Source organism: Mesoplodon bidens (genome assembly GCF_964165515.1).
Source record: "Mesoplodon bidens genome assembly, chromosome: X".
NCBI classification, from domain to species: domain Eukaryota; kingdom Metazoa; phylum Chordata; class Mammalia; order Artiodactyla; family Ziphiidae; genus Mesoplodon; species Mesoplodon bidens.
Window position 1 is genome coordinate 78371418 of NC_138163.1, and position 20959 is coordinate 78392376.

The 20959-nt window shown below is 47.8% G+C and overlaps 1 protein-coding gene across 2 annotated transcripts in view; it reads right to left on the reverse strand.

Annotated features, from left to right (window-relative positions):
• Window positions 1–7558: 7558 nt before the first annotated feature.
• The window catches only part of SLC16A2 (solute carrier family 16 member 2), a 126693-nt gene continuing 113292 nt past the window's right edge, over window positions 7559–20959 (reverse strand). Inside the window, exons 3-6 of one of the 2 annotated variants that reach the window (XM_081223309.1) lie at window positions 17546–17996; window positions 16084–16227; window positions 12013–12241; window positions 7559–10406 (exon numbers count right to left, since the gene is read on the reverse strand). In XM_081223309.1, the coding sequence (XP_081079435.1) occupies window positions 10186–10406; window positions 12013–12241; window positions 16084–16227; window positions 17546–17996 (1045 nt within the window). In that variant the 3' untranslated portion in view covers window positions 7559–10185. The remainder of the gene's footprint in view (window positions 10407–12012; window positions 12242–16083; window positions 16228–17545; window positions 17997–20959) is intronic. The other variant, XM_081223310.1, reaches the window with a different exon arrangement.

Sequence of the window (20959 nt, forward strand, 5' to 3'; positions counted from 1 at the left end):
AAGACCTAAATAGACATTTTTCCAAAGAGACATACAGATGGCCAATAGTCTCATGAAAAGATGTTCAACATCACTAATTATTAGAGAAATGCAAATCTAAACTACAATGAGGTCTCACCTCACACCAATCAGAATGGTCATCATCAAAAAATCTCCAAACAATAAATGCTAGAGAGGGTATAGAGAAAAGGGAGCCTTCTTGCACTGTTGGTAGGAATGTAAGTTGATACAACTACTATAGAGAACAGTATGGAGGTTCCTTAAAAAACTAAAATTAGAACTGCCATATGACCTGGCAATCCCACTACTGGGCATATACCCAACAAAAACCGTAATTCAAAAAGATACATGCACCCCAATGTTCATTGCAGTGCTATTTACAATAGCCAGGATATGGAAGCAACCTAAATGTCCAACAACAGAGCAATGGATAAAGAAGATATGGTATATATATACAATGGAATATTACTCAACCATAAAATGGAAAAAAAAGTGAGTCATTTGTAGAGACGTGTATCGACCTATAAAGTGTCATACAGAATGAAGTAAGTCAGAAAGAGAAAAACAAATATCTTATATTAACGCATATATATGGACTCTAAAAAATGATATAGTTGATCTTATCTGCAAAACAGAAGTAGAGACACATATGTAGAAAACCAACGTATGGATTCCAAAGGAGAAGCAGGGGTGTGATGAATTGGGAGATGGGGATTGACATATATACACTATTGATACTATGTATAAAATAGATAACTAATGAGAACTTGCTGTATAACACAGGGAACTCTACTCAGTGCTCTACGGTGTCCTAAATGGGAAGGAAGTCCAAAAAAGTGGGGGTATATGTATACGTATAGCTGATGCACGTTGCTGTACAGTAGAAACTAACACAACATTGCAAAGCAACTATACTCCAATAAAAACAAATTTTAAAAGGAATGTAGGATTAAGTAGATGACCAGAAAAGTTTAAGTATTTAGGGTTAATTATTAGGTTTATTAAATATCCATATTTCTTTCAAAAAAGTCCACTCTGCAACTCTCTATAGTTGATGTATTTACACCATTTATACTTAATGTAATTATTTATATATTATGGTCTAGTTCTGACGTTTATTGTTTGTTTTCTGTTTGTTCCCTCTGTCTTTCATTTATGAATTTTATTCCTGCCTTCCTGTGGGTTAGAATTCTATTTGATTTTCGAGGGTATCTATTTGCACAGCTTCTTTAGTGGTTGATCTACATATTACATTATATGTACATAACTTATCACAGTCTATCAGAGTCGGTATTTTACCAGTTTTAGTGAAGTGTAGAAAGCTTACCTCCTTTTTTGTCTTTTCACCATCCCCCATTTATAGTATTGTCTTAGTTCCTCTACATACATTGAGAGCTACATCAGATATTGTTATAGTTTTTGCTTCAATTGTTAAACATAATTTAGAAAGCTCAAGATGATAAGAAAAACCTGTTGTATTTTTGCCCTTTTCATTGTACTTTCTTCCTTCCTGACATTTCAAGATTTCTTCTTTTGTCACTTCTTTTCTGTTGGAAGAGCTTCCTTTAGCCATTCTTTTAGGGTAATTCTGCTGGCAACAAATTTTCTTAGTTCTCTGTCATCTGAGAATGTCTTGATTTCCTCTTAATTCCTCAAGGATTTTTTGCTGGATAGACAATTCTGGGTTGATAGTTCTTTTCTTTTAGTACTTGAAAAACTTATGACTTCTTCTAGCTCCGTCCATGGTTTCTGATGAGAAATCTACTGTCGTTCTAATTGTTTTTTCTCCTATAATTAAGGTGTCATTTTTCTCTCACTGCTTTCAAAATCTTTGTTTGTTTGTGTTTAGTTTTCACATTTGACATGATGTGTTTTTGCATAGATTTCTTTGAGTTCCTCCTGTTTGGATTTTGCTCAGTTTTTTGAACATACAAGAATATGTCTTTTACCCAGTTTGAGGAGTTTTCTGCCATTAAATAATGACTTTGAATACTTTTTCAGCCCAACTTACTTTCTCCTCTCTTTCTGGGACTCTGATGACATGAATATTAGATCTTTGTTGTAGTTTCAGCAGGCCTCCTCTAACAGTGTGCCACTGAGAGAAAGTGTGCACTACCTCATTACTGTCAAGTCGAAGTAGAAGTCCAGGATTCCCACTGGGCCTTCACTGACACCCAGGTGTTGAGGGGCTCCTCATTACTGCTTTGCAGGGGTTGGAGTTCAGGTACCCACTAGGCTTCCTCTGATACACACAGGGATGCAAGGGACTGGGATGCCTCATTACTATTCCCTACATTTTTCTGCATGTCTGGGATGAAACTCTGGGCTACATATTTGGCTTTCTGTGACACCACCATGGTGATGGCGAGGAAAGGTGCTTTGTTATAGCATGATGAAGGTGGAATCTAGGCTCTCCACTTTGCCTTTGCTGGTTGGGGTGGGGATGGGGCCACAATTTGTCCATGGTGTTTGACTGGAGTAGAACTGTAATTGTGTAAAAGTTTTCTGTCTTTCTAGACTGTCCCTTTCCTGATTCTTTGACTAGAGAGAAAAAAAAATTTCCTTGGGCTTTTTATGTCAGTGCCCATTGCCATTTCTGGGTTTCTGGCTTCTCCATCACCAAGTCTGGGATATGTTAGGCAAAAAGGAAACCTACAGCACTCACCTCATGTGAATCACTCCTCAGGTTCTGCCTCAGGTCTTCACTCCTACCTGGTCTGCCTTCTTCTCTCCAACTTTCAGAGTCATCTTAGGTTTGTTTTATATATAATATCCAGCATTAAACTGTTCTTCATTGGAGGAATAAGGAAAACTAGTCCCAGAAATTTTAGCGGTCTTTGAGGTACCTCTGTGAATCCCCCAAAGAGTCACAGAGTACAGTATGAAAATTACTGGATCTGAAGCTCTCCACCATTTCACCTCTGACCTCCTTTGGGTCTTTGATTTCCTCCTGGTAGAGAACAGCCCTTAACTGTGTTGACCAAGGATTGTGAAGAAAGTACTTAGTTAACCAGAAAAATGGAATTAAGGTAAGTTTCTTTGTAGCCCCTGTGCTCTATCATTATAATGTTTAAAGTGCTCCTGAAGTTCACTAGTTACAACTATGTACACAGCTACTGAACTGGAACTAGCTTTGCCTAGAACTTGACTTTTCTTGAAACTTGCCTCTTCCTGCTTTCCGGGCCCAGCCATTGTGGTTGACAGGTGAGTCCTAACCTTGGAGGGACCTGGCTTGGACGCTTGAAGCTATTTACCCTGAAGGAAAGGCTTAGGCTAGCATTTATTGGGATCTGGGAATTTAGAGCCCACCAAAAAATGTGGTACTGAAGGGTGGGGGCTGCTAGATGACAACAAGCTCCCCTGCAGATATAGGGAATCTCTCAGCTGGGGGCAGGGGAGATGAGGAGGAAGGTAATGGCCACAGTTGCTGAGAGGGGTATACAGGACAAGTCCACCTCAGTGAGGTGTGTGGTCAGGGGTTTAGGCATGTTCTCCACTTTTCCTTTCCCCGGGTGCTATCTTGGGAGCTCCCCTACCCTTAATTGCATGATATTTGCTACTCCCCCCTCCCCACCGAATCCCCTCTCTGTAGCTTGGCAAAGTGCTAGAAGTCTAGATGACAGGGAGCCTCTGAGCTAGCTGTGTTGACCACTTAGACACACGAAACCTTTCCCAAGAAAGCAAGGCCTCCCAGGAAGTGTTCCTCACGTACTCTCCCCTGATAACTAGACCAGACAAAGGGTCCTTTGGGGGGGTCTATGGACAGTTAGCAAGGCCCTGGAAATTAGCCCTCAGTGATGATAGTTTTATTGAATAATAAGAGAAGGACTGAGGGAGTAAGGCATAGGAGAGCTCAGTTTGGAGTTTTATACCCATTTTGAGGCAGAGAGAAACTCAGAAGACAGTGTTGTATACCCCCAGGGAAAGGCAGATCAGACTCCTAATTCCTCTTCCACATTCCCCTCCCTGTCCCATTCCCTCCAAGAGAGAGGCTGGGGTAGGTGGGTAGGGGGTGCACAATGACTCTGGCTCAGCTTTTTCTCCTTTCCATGCCTCCATCTTGGGGCTGTGGTGCCACTCACTACCTAGAGCCTTCCTTGGCTGGGCCTGGGGAACCGCAGGTATATCTCCAGGAGGAGAAGCAAGCTTTCTGAGAAGTCAAGAGAAAAGAGAGATTCGCTTACTTCCCTACTATCTGTGAGGTGGGGTGGAAACAGCCTTGGAGAAGGAGTTTGAAAACTGGCATGCAGTTCACCTCTGGGGTTTACTTTCCCTATCTGTAAAACAGGCACAGGAGCAGCTGCCTTCCAGGGTTGGGGAGAGGATCAAGCATGATGAGAGATATGTGAGCACCTATGAACTGTAAATTGAGCGCCCCCCTCCCCCACAGATGAAGGCGCCCTGTTATCATTGAAGGGGGCCTCTGTGTCCAAATATGCTGGGGGAAGGCCCTTGTGTTCTTGGAGCTGAAGGATGACGGGAGTGTGTCTGTGCACGTGTATGGGGGAGGGGAGGCAAATGAGGAGGCAAGGTAGCTGGAAGGTCTTGGACTGACAGGAGGAAACTCTGGCCTTTGCAGGCTTTAAGGCAGAAGGATCTGCAAGGCTGGGATCCTCAGAAGACTACACCTTGTGGGAGGAAGGATGTATGTGGATGAGTGTAGGAGGGCAGAGGAGGTGGTTACCCTGGCCCCCTCCTACACCACCACTTAGGAAGTGGCTGAAGGAAGCAGGTTGATGGAGAGAGGGTGGAAGAGTGTTCGGTGGGGAGCAAATTGAGGAGGGCAGGTCTTAGAGTTAATCTGGTCCATTCCTGGGGCTTTGCCCAGGTTTGGAGGAGGGTTCTCAAGCCTAGGAAATCCCACTAGTTCACCTCTGTGAACCTAGGGCAGCTGGTGGGGGGGCTCACCTTCACCTTGGGTAGGATCTGGGGACCTTGTAGTGGGAGAGCAGGCCTGAGCTGAGAGCTCCCACCAGCAAGCATGGTTGCCCCCGGGAGTTCTGGGACAGATTTTATAGGGACAGCCGGCCCGGGGTTGGAGGATGGAGAGGAGGGTGAGGAGGATGGCTGCTCAGGACCAGAGCGGAGCGTTTCCTGGAGGCGGTTCTCGCTCCTAAACCCCTCATCCTGGCAGGCCTCCTGCCTGGAATCACTTAGGTCTTTGGTAGTTGCAGGTCGACCCCGCCCTCGGGACCTCGGGGACAGATCTGGTAGGGGGCCGCCGGTGGGAGGGGGTTGTTGGACTGCGCAGCCCGAATCACCTCCAGGGCTCTGGACCCAACGCTCGATGGGGGCGGCGATGCTGCAATCCCTGGTGGCGGTGGCCCGGGGAAGGGTAGTGGGGGTGGGGGCTTGAGGAGGAGCTGAGCTCAGGACACGCGCAGCTGCTGTCTATCCATCTGGCACCCCAGACAGCTGGCAGGGCCCGAAGCTGGGCCCTCCCGCCTTCCTTCCCACCCACTTCCCCTGGGAGGGAAGGTTTGCTTGTCCTGGGTAGGCCTGATTCCCGTTCGAGTAGCAGGGGCAGATGAGTCTCAGTTGGCGCCTCTCCAGGGTTCTTACCCCTCCCAGGCGGGGAAATGGATGGAGAGCCAGGGAGGGGCAGGAACCGCCCACCACTCTGCTTAAAGTGACCGGAAGCCAGCGGCAGGACCAGGAGAGCAGCCAGGGCCACTGGGCACCCCCAGACCCATCTCCATCCCCAGGCATTCCCCAAGTGTGGGGTGGGCATGGGGATATAGTGGGAAACGGTACCGGTTAGCAACCACATTCCCGGATCCCAGGGCCCAGTAGTTGCGAGGGCTGTGTAGTGGGGGGGTGTGTGGTGGGAAAGGAGGGTAGCTGTAGCCCCGCCCCTTTCTAGTTCCCCATCCCTGGAGCGGGTAGAGCAGGGTGAACGAGGAGGCCCTGGGCCGGGGGCGCTGTACCGGTGCTGTTAGTCCCCATGTTGACTGGCCCAGCAGGAGGGCCCATGGGTTACCTTCCCTCCCCCTCACTGGACACGGGTTGACACTTGTTAGTCGTGAGCAATGGGCTAATTTTATCTCGCTCCAGCTCAGCAGGAAACCAACGCTAAAGAGCGCGTAGTTCTTCCGGGAGGCTGTGGCCGGGGGAGGCCAGTCGCAGGGCGATGGGGAAGGGGGGAAATGCTGAGGCCTCCATCCCGGAAGGGGCGTGGTGGCCCCTGTCCTGCCCCAAAGGCTCTAAGGTCCGTAAGCTCCGGGCCGCTGGGGTCCAGAAGAAAAGGTATCTTGGAAAGAAGATAGTTCAGATTCCTTCTTGTGTTTCTTCTCTTTGTTTTCTCCACCTCTGTTCCTTTCATTTCTGAAATCCCTGGGTTCTAGCAAAGTGCCTGACACAAAGCAGGTCCCTAGAAAATATTGCTGAAATGACTTGAAAACCAGACATGGAACTTTGTTTCTGGTGACCACTAGAGAGAGCTGAAAGGCAGGATTTGAAAGGCCTTCTAAAGTAAAGCCTCCTCAACCCCTGCAGGAGTTGCATATCTAATCCCTTTCCTTGTGCCTCTGGAGTCTCCTCTACATTTCAGCTTATTAGAATTCAGAACTTGCTTCAAAGGCTCTGGTTCAAACCAGCACCCACCCTATCTAAGCACCAGCTGTCAGATACCAGGGATTTACTGGGGGCACCTGTAATTCCTGTCAGCTGTCCTGCTCTGCTGCTGTGAAGTGGCAGGGAACTGCTGGCTGCCTCTTCAGACATGAAAAGGCCCTGGGGGAGAGCATATGCTCATAAAAATTATGGGATTCCACAGCTTTGAAATCTAATGATCCTGAGTGATCAAACACAGACTAGGGCCTTGGGGCTACTGGGGGAGTGACTGAGGGGGCAGCAGACCTTCGGTGGGAGAGCCTGGAGCCAGGCAGCAGGACAGAGTAATTAGTCTCAGTGGAGAGAGATGAGGAGGCTGGCAGCTTCAGGATGTCTGCACTGAGTCAGGGGAGAAACAACAATAGCCAAGAGCTGGGTGGAAAACCACCCTCTTGCAAAGGAAACCAGTCTCCTCCACCCCTCTCCTCTTCAGTGTATGGCCATAGGGAGATGAACTTTATTTGTACCTTTTGGGCTGCTGAGGGTGGAAAGGCAGTAGGTGGGACCAGCTGTCCATGGCCAAGGCCACATGAAGGTCTGGAGCGCTTGGGAAGAGAGAACCCCGGAAGTATGTGTTGGTTGGGAGTGAGAGTAATTGTGAAAAGATGGGCTATGCTAAAAGTCAGACATGGCTCAGATTTCTTTTTGCTTGGAGCTGGTTCTGCCAACACCCTTTTGGAAATGGGTTCACTATATGGTTGTTGAATGAAGTGTGCAAGTCATGTTCCCCTGCTTGTGTTGGTTTCTTCATCTGCAAAATGAGGAGTTTGGACTGGACTGGAAGTCGACCTGAGTTCAAGGTTTCAGCCTGCTCTGTCACTGACAAACTGTGTGAGCCTGCTGCAGTGCCTTATATACAGGCCTCAGTGTCCTCACTTAAATTCAATGCAGAGTATGGACAAGGGAGACTCTAAGGTTACTCCCAGCTTTGTCATTGTTATAGGTCTCTCTGCTGTATCACCCTCAATTCCAGGCTGCTGCCTGACTGTATAACCCAGCTATACTAGCCCATTCAAGTTACCCCATCAATTACAAGCGAGAAGAAAAGGAGTACAGACCCTGGCATAAATTTGATTTGACATGAGATTTCAGTTCTGAAACTAAACTTCCTGCTGTTAACAAGGTTAAGACTATTTCACCCATGTAGGCAACATACACACCAAAGCTGGATTTTTAAGTCTATTTCACCCGTGTAGGCAACATAACACACCAAAGCTGGATTTTTAGATCTGTTTATTTTGTTCCAAACCTTCTGAGGATTTAAATGTCCCAGATCTCAAGCTCCCAAATTTTGTTCGTTCTCCTTGATTTAACTGTGGTGCATAAGAGGCTGCATCTTACCCTAAGTATTAATACTGTGCTGCTTTCGCCAACCAACATTCTCTCCAAAAGTGCACAAGCACGCACATGCACGCGTACATGTGTGGAAGAAGTAAACTGACACCCTGCCACGTTATGTGACACCTGATAGGGCAGATTTGGGACCTGTGAATGTCTTTCCTTCATCTGGAGAGAAGTGGGTAGCACCCTGATTCCTAAGAGCTATCCATACCATGAGCAACAAAGGAGGCCCTGCAGAACTGCCCTCAGGTGACTTGGTGGGAGTGGGCAGGGAGCAATGGAAGCAGGGGCTTTGTTGCTCCAACATTTTCAATGGCCTCTTCTGGGACTTAAAGAGCTCCTGGGGCCCAGCTCCTCCTGTTCCACTGCTGTTTGGGATAACAGGGTTATAATTAGGCAGGCCCCTTCCTATTCACAGAGTCAAGAACCAATGGGTTTTCCTTTGGGGAATTGATAAGAGCTGGACTGGGACCAAGGGAGGGGGCTCCAGACTTTGGCCTTGAATGAAGCCATCAGAGGCCAACCATGCCCCAGCTGCCTGTTTGTAACGGAAAAACTCATGAGTGGGGACCACTGTCTTCTCTGGAGCTCCACAGGGGCAATCTCATCCTCCTGGCCCTGGGATGGCCCTGGCTCGGGGTGGCAAGTCACTGTTAGCTCTAGGTGACAGCCAGGGATGCCTGGTAAGAAGATGATGAAAGGTTAGGGTAATAGGAACACAGCAGAAAAAGACCCAGAATAGGGAGAAATACAAAGAGGCTGAGTGAGGAGAGAGGCTGAGCTCCTAATAAGGTGAGTTGTGATGGCCAGACATGGCGTGGCTGGAAATGCTCTTCAGCAAGAGTGCTTCCCAGAGCTTAGGCATAGGGAAACATCTGGTACCTACTTCAGAGGGATGAAGATGGTCCAGAGTCTACCTTTCCTGGCACCTTTAATGCCCACTAAGTAGAGTGGTCCAGGATGCCCAGCATGGGGGACACATTGAGTAGTAAAGGCTAGGATGGTTTTCTCTTCCTAGAAGTTTTCCAACCCTATGTGCAGCTGCTGCCTCTACCTTTGGGGGATCCAGGTTGGGAATGGGATTTTCCCTCAAACAGTTCCTTTTCTGGCCTGGCCCAGGTGGAAATGTTGACCTGTCATGAATAATGAGAGATGGAGTTGGTCCTTCCCCAGGTCCATAACTATTGCTCCTCCCCCCACCATGCCATTCACCCTGTCATCAGTCTTCCTCTGCCTGCTGAGATGAAAGGAATTTCTTCACATTTTGACAGGTAGATATAAGGATGGGGAGCTGGGACAGCCCGCAGGTTAATGCATTGTCCTGGAAAATCTGTAAAAAATCAGTGAGTGGAATTTTATGGTTTTTAAGGTCCCTTTCCTATGTGATATTCTATTATTCCACTATAGGACTATAGCAGCTTGAGCCAAAAAATGAGATGTGGCTCAGCCTGAGATGAGTGGAATTGATGCTAGTGTTAAGGGCGGGCTGGGCCAAGGTGAGGCTTATTGGCCCAAGCTCTGGGTCCCTCCTTTCTTCAAGCACCCACGAGTCTATGACAGTCATAAAAAGAAATAGAGGGGGATGAGAAGGGAGAAGAGGCAGTAGAGGAAAAAAAGGAGGAAGGAAAGAAGAAAGCAGACTGTTAGCCAACCATATGATGGGGAGACTCTCTGTACACTTGTAAAATGATGTAACCCACACCTCTTGGGAAGCCATAGCCCTCAGAGACTCTGAGGCTAAACAAGGCTCCTCGTCTCATTTTACCTCTATGCCCTTTCCCTCGCACCCCCCGATGGTTCCTAAGGACAGATGGCAAGGAACTCCTCAGCACACAGGCTTGGATCTTCCCACCAGGCTCCTGGGGACACAGTAGCACCTTTGGCAGTTGCTTTTAGTGGGTGACTAACAAGCTGGGCCAGGAGTTCCCATCTTCCTCTTCCCCCAAGAGTTAGAAAATATATGGAGAGGGTCCAAAGGCGAGGGGGTGATCCCAAGCTTTCCTAGATCCTGGGAGGAGAGGACCCTGGCAAGTTTAAAGGCATTCACAGGGAGAATTTGGTTAATGAGTTTGGAACACCTGGAGCTTTGGCTCCAGGGGGATGGTCAGGTGGCTGAAATGCTGCATGTGCAGGTTTGGGAACAAGTGTGCTGGTGGCAAAAATGTAAATGCTGAGCAGGGCAGGGTGAAGGGAAAGGTTTGGGGAGGAGCACACGATGGCAAATAAGAGGCATTAGATTGGTTCCTCAGGGGTGGGGGAGCCTGGCAGCAGCTCTCCATTGGGGTCTGGGTCAGGGGTCAACATCTTATCCTTGCTGGAATCCCTTTGTTCTTTCTTGAACATCCTTTGATGCATCAGAGGGACGAACAAGAGGATTACAGCCCCGACGATGGGGGGCACACCGGCAAAGTAGAAGGCCACATGATAGTCCCCAAAACAGTTGCGGAGGAGGCCTGAAAAGTCAACAGAGACAAGTCAAGCCCAGCTTTGTCCTCCTGTACAAAGGTGCTCTCTGCCTCTTCTAGGGGCCATCACAATGCCTATCCAGAGACTCTTGGCCTGTACTGCCTTTACCTGAGAGCCCCCTCAGTTTAAACACTCCTAGATGGAAGAAACAAAACCTCTATTACAAAGACAGGCTGCTCCTCCCTGAGGCACTGGGGTTGCAGGCTCTTGAGGTTATGAAAGAAGCAAATGAAGCTTCTCAATTTCTCCATTTCTGACTTTCATGAAGCTACAGCTAACTTCTAGTCACTCCAAGGTATGGAGTTAGGAGACAAGCTACTCTAAAAGAACTCCACAGAAGATGACCAAGACTTGTTTTGGTTCACAGTGATATACCCTTCCACCCCCAGCTTGGGCTAGAGTGTTCTTGTGGAACAATTCAGCCAAGTTCCTATTTTCCCTTTCTTTGAAGTGCCCATTTGCCCTAAGAGGAGGCTGTATGTGTATCCTTCCTTCCAGTTACAGATATGGTTGGCCCCTCTGGGTTTCCCTAGGTTGCCAATATGGTGAATGTGTTTGGCATGGGATACAGGGCCTTCCCTGCTCACCTCCAGAAGCTAATGTGGGACACCTCATAGGGAGGATGAGCCCAGGAACACTACCGAAGAAAGGCAAGTAGGCCCTGAGGCTGCTTAGGAGGTAAGCAAAATGGAAAGAGATATGGATTCTGGGATCCACCTTTGGGATCAGGAGTTGGGTAGAGGCTCCCCTCCCCCAGTGGACAGTGTGGCTATTGAACAAGGGCCTGAGTAGAAGGTTTTGTCACTGTAACACAGCATGACCAGTGCCCTCACAACACCTTGTACAGAATTAGTATTCAAGGAATACTTGTTGAGCTAGCCCAGTTGGCCAGCCTAGGAGACTCTAGCCCATGAATCAATATTTGCAATAAATCCTAAAGAAAGGAAATGATGTTCTCTTCTTATTAGTTTTCCTTGTTTCCTAAGTTCTCTGGGGTACCAACAATGTCCTTCTTGGAAGTGGAGAGAGAAATTGGGAGTGCTGAAAGATGGCAAGCCAACACTTTGCCTGTTGCCTGCTGGAAGTGAGCCTCATTGGTCCAGTCCTGGGTTGTGTTCTTAATCAAATCTTTTCTACAGGCTCAGTTCAGAAGCTGGTAGAGGAGGAGGGGGTATCTCTAAGTCTTAATAAAACCAGGGCCCACTTTCTCTTCTCTTCCTGCTCAACTACCTTCCAAATAATTACCTGCCTGTAAAGAGAGAGAGAGAGAAGATTCTGGATCAATAGAATGGTCAGGAAGGCCAAACCCATTTCTCTCTCTAACGTCCCAGAATCAGCCATGCTGTCTACAATAAAACCCCACAGCAACAGATATACAGCCATGAAAAGCCCATCCCCGCAAATGAATCCATGCACATATACTGTCCTTAGTCTCTTTCACCAATAGTGGTAAGGGGTTTCATGCACTCTGACGAGGCTGCTTAAATAGAAAAGAAGGAGAAAAGGGACTTTAAGCAGAGGTACTTAGGAGATCTAGGTCCCAAGGAAGACAGGACTCCTCCACTCATGCCCTCCCTGCAATATTAACCTCACCTGCAATGGGGGGTCCGGCAATCATCGGCAGGGCCATCATGCCCAGGAGGTAGCCAATGGCCTGTGAGGCCTGCATTGGGCCCACCAGCTCAAATGCGATGGGGGCCATGATGGTGATGAAGAAGCCATCACACAGGCCCAGGAAGAGGCAGACAACGATGAGGCCCCCGAAGCCCCGGCAGAGGGGAATCATCATGGACATCAGGCCCAGGAGCAGGAAGGAGATGACCTAAAGGAGCAACAGCCTGAGGTCATGTTGTGCTTGCCTGCCAAGACCACATAGTAAATCACATCTCCTTTCTCAGGGCCTCGTTTCTACCGTCTGTAAAATGGGGCAAGGGGATATCAACAGAGAGCCCAGTGGACTAGTAACTTAGGCCCCTCCTAAGTTCTGCTTAGAAGGACTTAGGATTTAAAGATTTTAAGAGAGCCCCTATTTAACTTTGATTCCGTCAAGACTTTTAAAAGAGGAGGCATTGCTCCTGTCCTCAAGAAGTTGTCTTTTAACTGGATTCTGAGATAAAGGGAATTGCTGTTGCTGCTTTCTGATTCTGTGTTTGTCTGCCCCAGGCAACAGGGTCTGGGATCAGACCATGCTGGTATTTTCAGATCCATGTTAGATATGGGAAGAGGAAGGAGAGGAAGTGAGGGTGACTTGAATAATTGAATAATGATTAGATGGGGGCATGAATGGAAGGCACAGCTTCCTGAAATGAGGAAGGAGCCAGTCCCTATTTTTGTGGGAGACTGCTTTTAGAAAACACCTTGGTATGAAGGAGGCCTTTGGGAGGTTCACCCAGGTTCCTTAGGCTTTAGGACATGGGACACACCACCCATCTCAGACACTCAGATGTTATGGCTCTGGGGGCTTCTGGGCTTGTCTGGGCACTCTGCGAAGGCAACAAAGGGGGCTCTAAGGAGAACCAAGACACTAGAAAGAGGTCTAGGGAGCCTGAAGCCAGCCCAGGGGGCACTGACGAGCCACTGGGCTTTCTTTGGGCTGAGCAAAATGACTCTGAAGTAAAGAAGCTGCCTTTCCAGAGGCTGGTTTTTCCCTCTCAATAGAGATAAGGGACACTGGACACACAGCTGGCCTTTTGATGAAGGTCATCTGCAACCTGTGTCCGTGAGCCAGACTGAAGACCTGGGCTCCACCCACTGTAGCCAGCAGAGCCAGGTTGTCCCAGGGTCAGGGCTAAGGCCTGATCTGTTAACCAAGGCCTTGACAGGATCCAGGATTTTCTAATAGTTCACACAGGCGGGCGGACTTACCCAGGAAGTGTAAGTCACCACATGGTAAGGGTACGTCACCACATCACCACATGGAAGGCAGGTAGGAGGGTCAAGGCTGTTTCAAGCACTAAAGATTTTCTGTGTCGTTGCTGCCAATGGGTTTGTTAGGCTAATTGGTTGGATTTTGGAGAGGATAAGAAATGTCCTGGTCATGCCATCTAAGGAAATCTCTTTGTTGAGGGACTTTTGAACTTTGCCCAAGATGTTTTGGGATAGCTATGCAGAATCTAGGAATAAGAACCCAGATATCCCAGTTTCTCCTCTAGGAGATTCATTTATTCATGTAAGATAAAACCAGACCCACCTATCAACCAAGTCATAATGGTATGGCAATTAAGGAGTTAATACCATTATATAATACAAAGGACCCCATTAACTGATTTCAATTGGCTGTAATTACTACCTACTGTATCTAGCTGCCTCTTAACATCCTCCACGAGGCCTTGCCAAGGTTCAGAAATTAAAAATCCCTCTTGGAACTGAGAATCAGGCCTCAAGAATTGGCCCAAAGTGAGGTTGTCCTGCAGGTTGTCACCATTTCCTTACCAACAGACTGTCCAGGGGCTTGACACCAGACACATGTGCCTGTCTTTGTCAGTAGTAGGAACCACAAAGTCTAGTGGATGGCTCTTCAGAACCTGGAGCTGTGTGCACTCCTTTTCTCTCCCAGACCAGTACTCCTGCATCTGACCCAGGGAGAAAGGGAGGCAAATTCTCGTGACGGAGTATCTTGAGTAGCTCAAGAGAGAGGTTCATTCATTGTTTTGTGCTCTCAGCCTGAGACACTTACCAGCACAATGAGTTTGAACAAATCACTTTCCCTCTCTGGGCCTCAGTTCCTCAGTTTGTTAAATGGAGAATTTGGACTACAAGTTGATGAAGATATGTTTCAGCTAAAAAGTTCCAAGATTATTTTATATTATTCTAAGTGGTAAAACTGGGTCAAGTAAGAGTGGAAAAGGGGAGAGATTGTTGGGTGGGTAGGGGAAATGGTCAACAGAAGCACTGGGCCACAAGCCTAGTTCTTCTTCTGACTAGCTAATGCCTCTTCCTCTCTTGGAACTCCCTCTGCACAATACAAAGCAAAAACTGCTTGGGCCCTACCTCTCTCCTAGGGACTACAGTGAGAAATGAGCTATATGGTTAGGCAAGGTCTGCTGCCTTTCCTCAAGATAAAGCCCTGGCCCAATACTAGCTTACCCTCATCTCCAGCACTCTTTGGCATCTTGGAGTTGCTGATATTGACAGGGAAGACCCACAGGGGTGCCATGTGGAAGAGGCTGGGAAAGCCACACACAGTCCTATGCAAAAAGCCACCCAGGTAAGGTCTTGCTGATATTGGCACAGGAATTTAAAATTTTATAATTGGTTTATCTCAATCACAGCCTTTTGGTTTGACCTTGGTCTAGTCACTTATGTCTGGGACTTGGTTCTGCCATCCATCACTTAGTATAAAGTGGAATATGAGAAGAGTGCTACATAGGAGTTCAGCTCTGCCATGACTGTCTGAGTCTTTCCCTCAGTTTCTCCATCAGTGTAATGAGAGGTTGGACTGGATGGACCATAATGGCACCCTGAGCTCTGACAAAGCAGATTCACTAGCTCTTGCAAATCTAACACAAAGTTAAACACAACAGGAAACCTTAATCATATCCTCATCCAAGACATATGAGGGTATTTAGGAAAACACTTGGGGCTATCAGAAGACAGAGAAATCCCTGCTGTGTGTATAGTCAGGGCCCCTTGGAAGTTCTTTTAGGACTTCTCCAGGATAGTCAGAACTCAGCCACCTTCCTGATGGACTGTGACCCACATGTTTTCTGGGACTGCTGTTATCCCTTCACAGGGTTCCACACTTGGGCACCTTCTGGTAAACCCAGCTGCTGTAGCAAAAAGCGTGAGCCAGGTGAGAAAGACAATATTGTTGCCCAGTAGACAAAGACAGCTTGAGCAGTAGTCTGTATTCAAGCCAGACCAGAGCCCAGGTCACACAAAAAGTGGCCTCTCGAGCATCCACATGGCTACTGCCCACAATATGAGGCTACCTGTGTCACTGTGAGAAGAATTAAAACTTTGCATGGCTATAACACTTTTTACTTCTCAAAGCCTGTTCACACCTGTATTCCTTTTGATCCTCACCTGCAAGGTGAGATAGGAAAGGCAAGGATTATTCTCATTGCACAAAAGAGGAAAGTGAGGTATAGAGAGGGCAAGTGAGGTCTGGCCTTTTCTGGCAATTTTTTTGTGTCCATCAAGAGGATGGCATTTGAGAGCCAGTGTTTGGTGCCAAGTAGCTCTGGAGGTATAAGAAGTGATGGGTCTGGGCCTAGAGGAGAGAGACACTGGGCCACAGAGTACTACAGATGCTCAAGACCCTCCAAGAGAGTATAAGGTAGCAATGAGTTCAGTCTTCAGTGGGGGCAGCATCTAACTAACTCCTGGCTTCAGTTTCCCTTTCAGATGGGAGAGCCTTTATTAATAAACATTTTCTTTGAAAGTGTTCTTAGAGGTTCCATTTATACTGACAGCTTTCACTACATCCTCACTCCATTTTGATGAAAGAGGCAGAACAAGGATGATGATCTTCACTTGAAAGCAAGGGAAACAGAGGCTTAGAGAATTTGATTGACTTTCCCATGTCACACAGCAAGCTGGTATCAGAGCTGGGGCCCAGGCCACAGCAATTATACATCCTACCATTGTATCCCAAAGGTTGGAGATAACCTAGCATCTGTGGCAGGCTGTTTTTCCCACAGTAGACAGGGTGGTCACACTCACCTGCAAGTAGATCTTCTTAAGTCCAGGAATGGAGTCACTAACACGGCCTGACACAAGGCGCCCAAGGCCTGAGGTAGCTCCAATACACACCAAGAGCACCCAGGTCTGCTTGATTTCCAAGAATTCCTCTTCCACATACTTCATCTGAAAAGCATAGCACCAGCCCCCCAGGATAAGAGGAAGAAGAAGAGTTGGCTGGTTAATTGTTGGTATACCCAGAACCCTCTACTGCTTACTTCCCTGGACCATGGCAAAAGTTCCTTCTCCTGCAGCTCCCTCCCTTATAGCCTTAGCTCCAGAACAAGCTCTCTGGCTGTTTCTAATAGCTTAAAAGGCTGCATATCCCCTGGCTCTCTGGATTCTGGGTTTCAGAGCAACAGCTGAGGGCAGTGGGTGTCTCTAATCCCCTTCCAAGCCCTGGCAAGACAGAATACAGCCTTAACAACTGAAAAAAGTCCAAGGGTTCCCCTATTATCTCCTCATTCCCTGACCCAGAACTGACAGCCTGGGGTAACAGCAGGTCACCAAGGGAGAAGGATCCACTAACTTCCAGGTAATATTCCAAAAGTGTGCTTTAAGAAACAAAAGGTCTGTGGAAGATAACAGCTGGACTACAACCAACAAATCTTTGGCTATGTAAGTTGGGTGTATGGTGGTTAAACAAAGCTTAATTGATTTCTTTACAGCAGGATTTTGGTACCTTTAAAAGATTGCTACACATTATGAAGCTAGAGAAATCTAGTATATGTTATTTCTTAAACAAAATTACTTGACCCCAAAAACTAGCATTCCATAAGACACACTCTTAGAAAACTCTATCATTGAGGTACTTCCCTGGTGGTCAGTGGTTAAGGCTTCATGCTCCCAATGCAGGGGGCCTGGTGATCCCTGGCCGGGGAACTAAGATCCTACATAGCACAACTAAGCTGGCATGCTGCAACTACTGAGCCCACATGCTCTAGAGCCTGCATGCTGCAACTAGAGAGCCCAAGCACTGCAACCACTGAGCCAACATGCTGCGACTACTGAGCCCATGTGCTGCAACTAGAGAAGCCCACATGCTGCAACGAAGAGACCAGGCACTGCAATGAAGACCCAGCACTGCCAAATAAATATAAAAAAAAAAAAAAGAAAGAAAAGAAAACCCTATCATTGGGTCATCTGGGGCAGCCTCCTGTATCCCGGCGATGCTTATCTTCTCCTGAAAATCCATCTAGATTTATCAGTGGGGGAAACCATACGCATGGGCCTCCCCCTGAGGAACTTCCCCCATTTCCCACTGAGGTCTTCCCTCAGCCTGTGCTCTTTCCTACTCTGGGTCTCTCCAACCACTGTTTTGTCTTTCTCCAAAGGTTCCAGGTCTGCCCTTTCAATGTCTTCTGCTCCTACCCTCTGGACTTCAGGCAGATTAAGGGCAACTTCTTGGGGTCAGGTAGGGTGGACCCACCCTGGTATTCCTCACCAAGTGTACATAGGGAACGAAGTAGCCAAGGGCAGCAGCAGCGATCCCGAAGGCCCAGATGCGGTAGGTACGTTGGCGGAACACTCGCATGTTGAAGTACTTCCTGAGCTGAGCCAGAAAGCGTTGGCACAGGGTGTGGACACCTCTCTTGCTTGGGGTGTCCTGCGAGCTGGGCAGGAGGGGTCGGTAGGTGAGTGAAAGCAGCGTAAGAATAAACATAAAGGTACTCAGCACCTGGAAGGTTTGGGCGAGCTTGATCTTAGCCCCCAGCGTTTTGATGAGGAGGGGGAAGGATATGGAGAAGATGCTACTCCCAGCAGACACCACACCATTGGCCAGACCCAGACGGCGTTGGAAGTAATGGCCCAGGATGACGAGAGATGGCTGAAAGGCGAAGGAACAGCCACAACCAAAGAGAATCCCGTAGGTGAAGTAACGCAGGCTTAGTGAGCTGTGGGAGAGACACCAAGAGCTATCCTCAGAAGCCTGACCAGCAATCCACCTGCCCTTCCCCCCCACCCTCCTGAGATCTGCATACCCCCACCCTTAACCCACGGCCCCAGTTACTACTGACCCTCAGAATAGACAAGGAATAGGACCTTCTGATCCCCATTTTGTAGATGGGGAGACAGAGGCTCAGAGAAGTAAAGTAATTTACCCAAGGTAGCATAACTGGGGATCAACAAAGCTTGGACTTGAATCTAAATCTGTGTGACTCTAGTTTGAATCATAGTACCCCATCAGAGAGCACTGTTCAAAAGAAAGCCAAAACTAGCCTATGCAAAGTCTGGTTGAGGAGCTACAAAGAGTAAGTAAGTCAGTGCCTTAGAGAGAACAGTTACACCTACTGCTCACCTAGACACCATGGTTGGGCTGGTAACCAAAGCTTTATCCCAAGTAACAAGAAAGTTCTGCAAGGAGCCAAGATTCTAGAAGGTTGAGACCCTCCATAGGACTCTTCAGTGTCTTTCTTCATGCTCAGGGCCCTTAATATTTCACAGAATGGTTGATGGTATTCTGAGAGACACCCCCTCCCCAACCATGCCCACAGTCTGGATGTCCAAAGACCCTTTACTCCAGGCCCTAGATAATTTCCATGGGGATCCTAAGGTAAGGAGTTTCTATAACTTCCAAAGCCTGGCTTCTGTTGCTGGACATGATATGGACTAGCTTCCCAGAGTAGCTTGGCTGCTTGATGGGAACTGGAAACTCAAAGAAGTTGTGGGCCTGGCCAAGTAAGAGAGGCTCTGGCTTAAAACCCTTAGGCCCTGCTTTGACTATAAACTTCTATAACAGAAGGCAAAGTATCAGAAGGGAAAAGGCCATGGGAAGGTCAGCTTGGCTGGCCATTTGCCCTCAGATGATACTGGCACAAACTAGTGAAAAAGTTTGTTTTCTTTTTGATGCCTCCACATACTTTGCAATACTTCTTATCTGACCACGTAATAACCTAATACTTTCCACGGTCGGGAAGTTCCTCTCTATAGATAGATCCAGTCCTCATACTAAAGGACTGGGCCTATGCTGCAGAGATGAAGTGGTGCTAGTACTCATGATTCCAAGACAGCTATCATCATCATTTCTTTCTATCTGCTTGCATTCATTGGATATGAGCAAGGGCTTTGGTTTCAAAAGGGTTGCCTCTACTTAGGACACATAGCTAAGCCAAGTGCTCCTCTTCTGTTAGATTCCTTGGGGATTCCTCCCATTAGAATCTAAGTACTATTTGGGATTGACCTGGGCTGGGGGCCTTGTCTAAGGGAGAGGAGTTATGAAGGTCTGAGGGAGACCTTCAGGGAGGGGGCCAGTGGGAGAAAAGCATGGGATTCAGTTCAGGGAGCTGTGTGGTGGATCTATTTCTAGCTGGGCCCAAAGGCAGGAGGCCCCTGAGCAGGCTTATCAAGGCCTCCCCACCCCTGCCTGAACTTTGCCCCACCTCACACCATCCAAAGGAACTCAGAGCCCTGATTCAAGCAACAGGAAAGATGACTTGGAGTTCTAGCCACAAGCAGAACCATTTCTCCACTGGATGTGAAGCCATCCAGAAAGTTTCTTGGCTTTGAAGATGTTCTTGCAGAAAGGGCAAAGGGGGTGGGGGAGGAGCTTAGGGGCTGGAGAACAGAACGCCTACTCCAATGTGCCTAAAGAAGAATGCCAGGAGAAAGCACATCTGAGCTCCTTCCCCTCCTGTAACTGAGCTCATGTGGATTGGAAGGAAAATGGGATCCGTATGTTGCTAATTTGTTTACACTTTGCTCTACTTGGCCTTAAAAAACAGGCCTCTGCTGTGTAGCTCTGAGACTGGAGCCGCTTCTGAGGCCTAGCTCCTTCCCACAAGGAGCCAGACACGAGCTTGCTGAGGGCAAATGAGGCCGACCACCAGAGGGGTCCTGAAAGGGTTTGGAGCTGCTGCCCTGGGAGGACTGAGCAGATTACAGACAGGATATGGTTTTCCCTGCCTCTGTCCCAGTTGGTTGGGACCAAGCCAAGAAACCATTGCAGGCCAGATCCAAGCTCTGCTGGAGGGTGGGCTGGGCAGCCGGAAATGCTCAAGTCATAAAGAAAGCTGGCTCAACCTCACAAGGCCAAGTTGTAGCAGAACACAACTATCATTCTCTGCTGTGAGTGGAACCTTAGGCCTGGAGAGCATAACCATGGTCCTTCTCTGGGGAGCCAAGCTCAGAAAGCAAGTCTCTGATAAGCTAGCCATGTCTCCAGGCTGGCATTCTCCTACACCAGCCCAGGCAGATTGGAAGTAGGAGGTACCATAACTCCCAAAGTGTCTTTGGCAGAAAGTCATTGGAGTTCTTTAGGAATCCCATATTCCTCAGGCTGTGGTGGAGGGTTTTTACTTCTCTCCTCCCCTACAGACATGCTTCTGGAGAGCTGGCAGAAAGAAAGCAGAAAATGAACTTGTAGCCTGCTCCTTGCCCGACACTACCAGTTTCTGCCAGTGGGACCTATGGGACCAGAGTTTGAGTTTACCTAGCTTAGGCTTAGTTGGGTAGCTGGGTGCTGGGTCTGTATCTCAGTGAGGGAGGCTGCTAAACATCCCTTCTTACACCCAAGACATGAATCTTTATCTGTTCCAAATCATCCATGCATTGCTATCCAGAAATGGAAAAGGACCAGAAATGCTAAACAGCCTTGGGCTCAGCTGACCTCTTTTTCAGCATAAGATTACCTTAGGAATCCTGTAATGGTAGGTGTTCACATGGGCTTACTCCAGAAGTTCATTTCCAGGAGGGCAGTTGAGGTCATGAGATGTGTGGCATATTGAAGGGAAATAGAATGGCAGAGCTGGAAGACACCTGAAAAGACCTGATCTAATCTCCTCATGTTACAGTATAAAAATTGAGGCCCAAAGAGGGGAATGGTACTCATGAATTTTTCCATTGCCATTCAGTGGCCAAA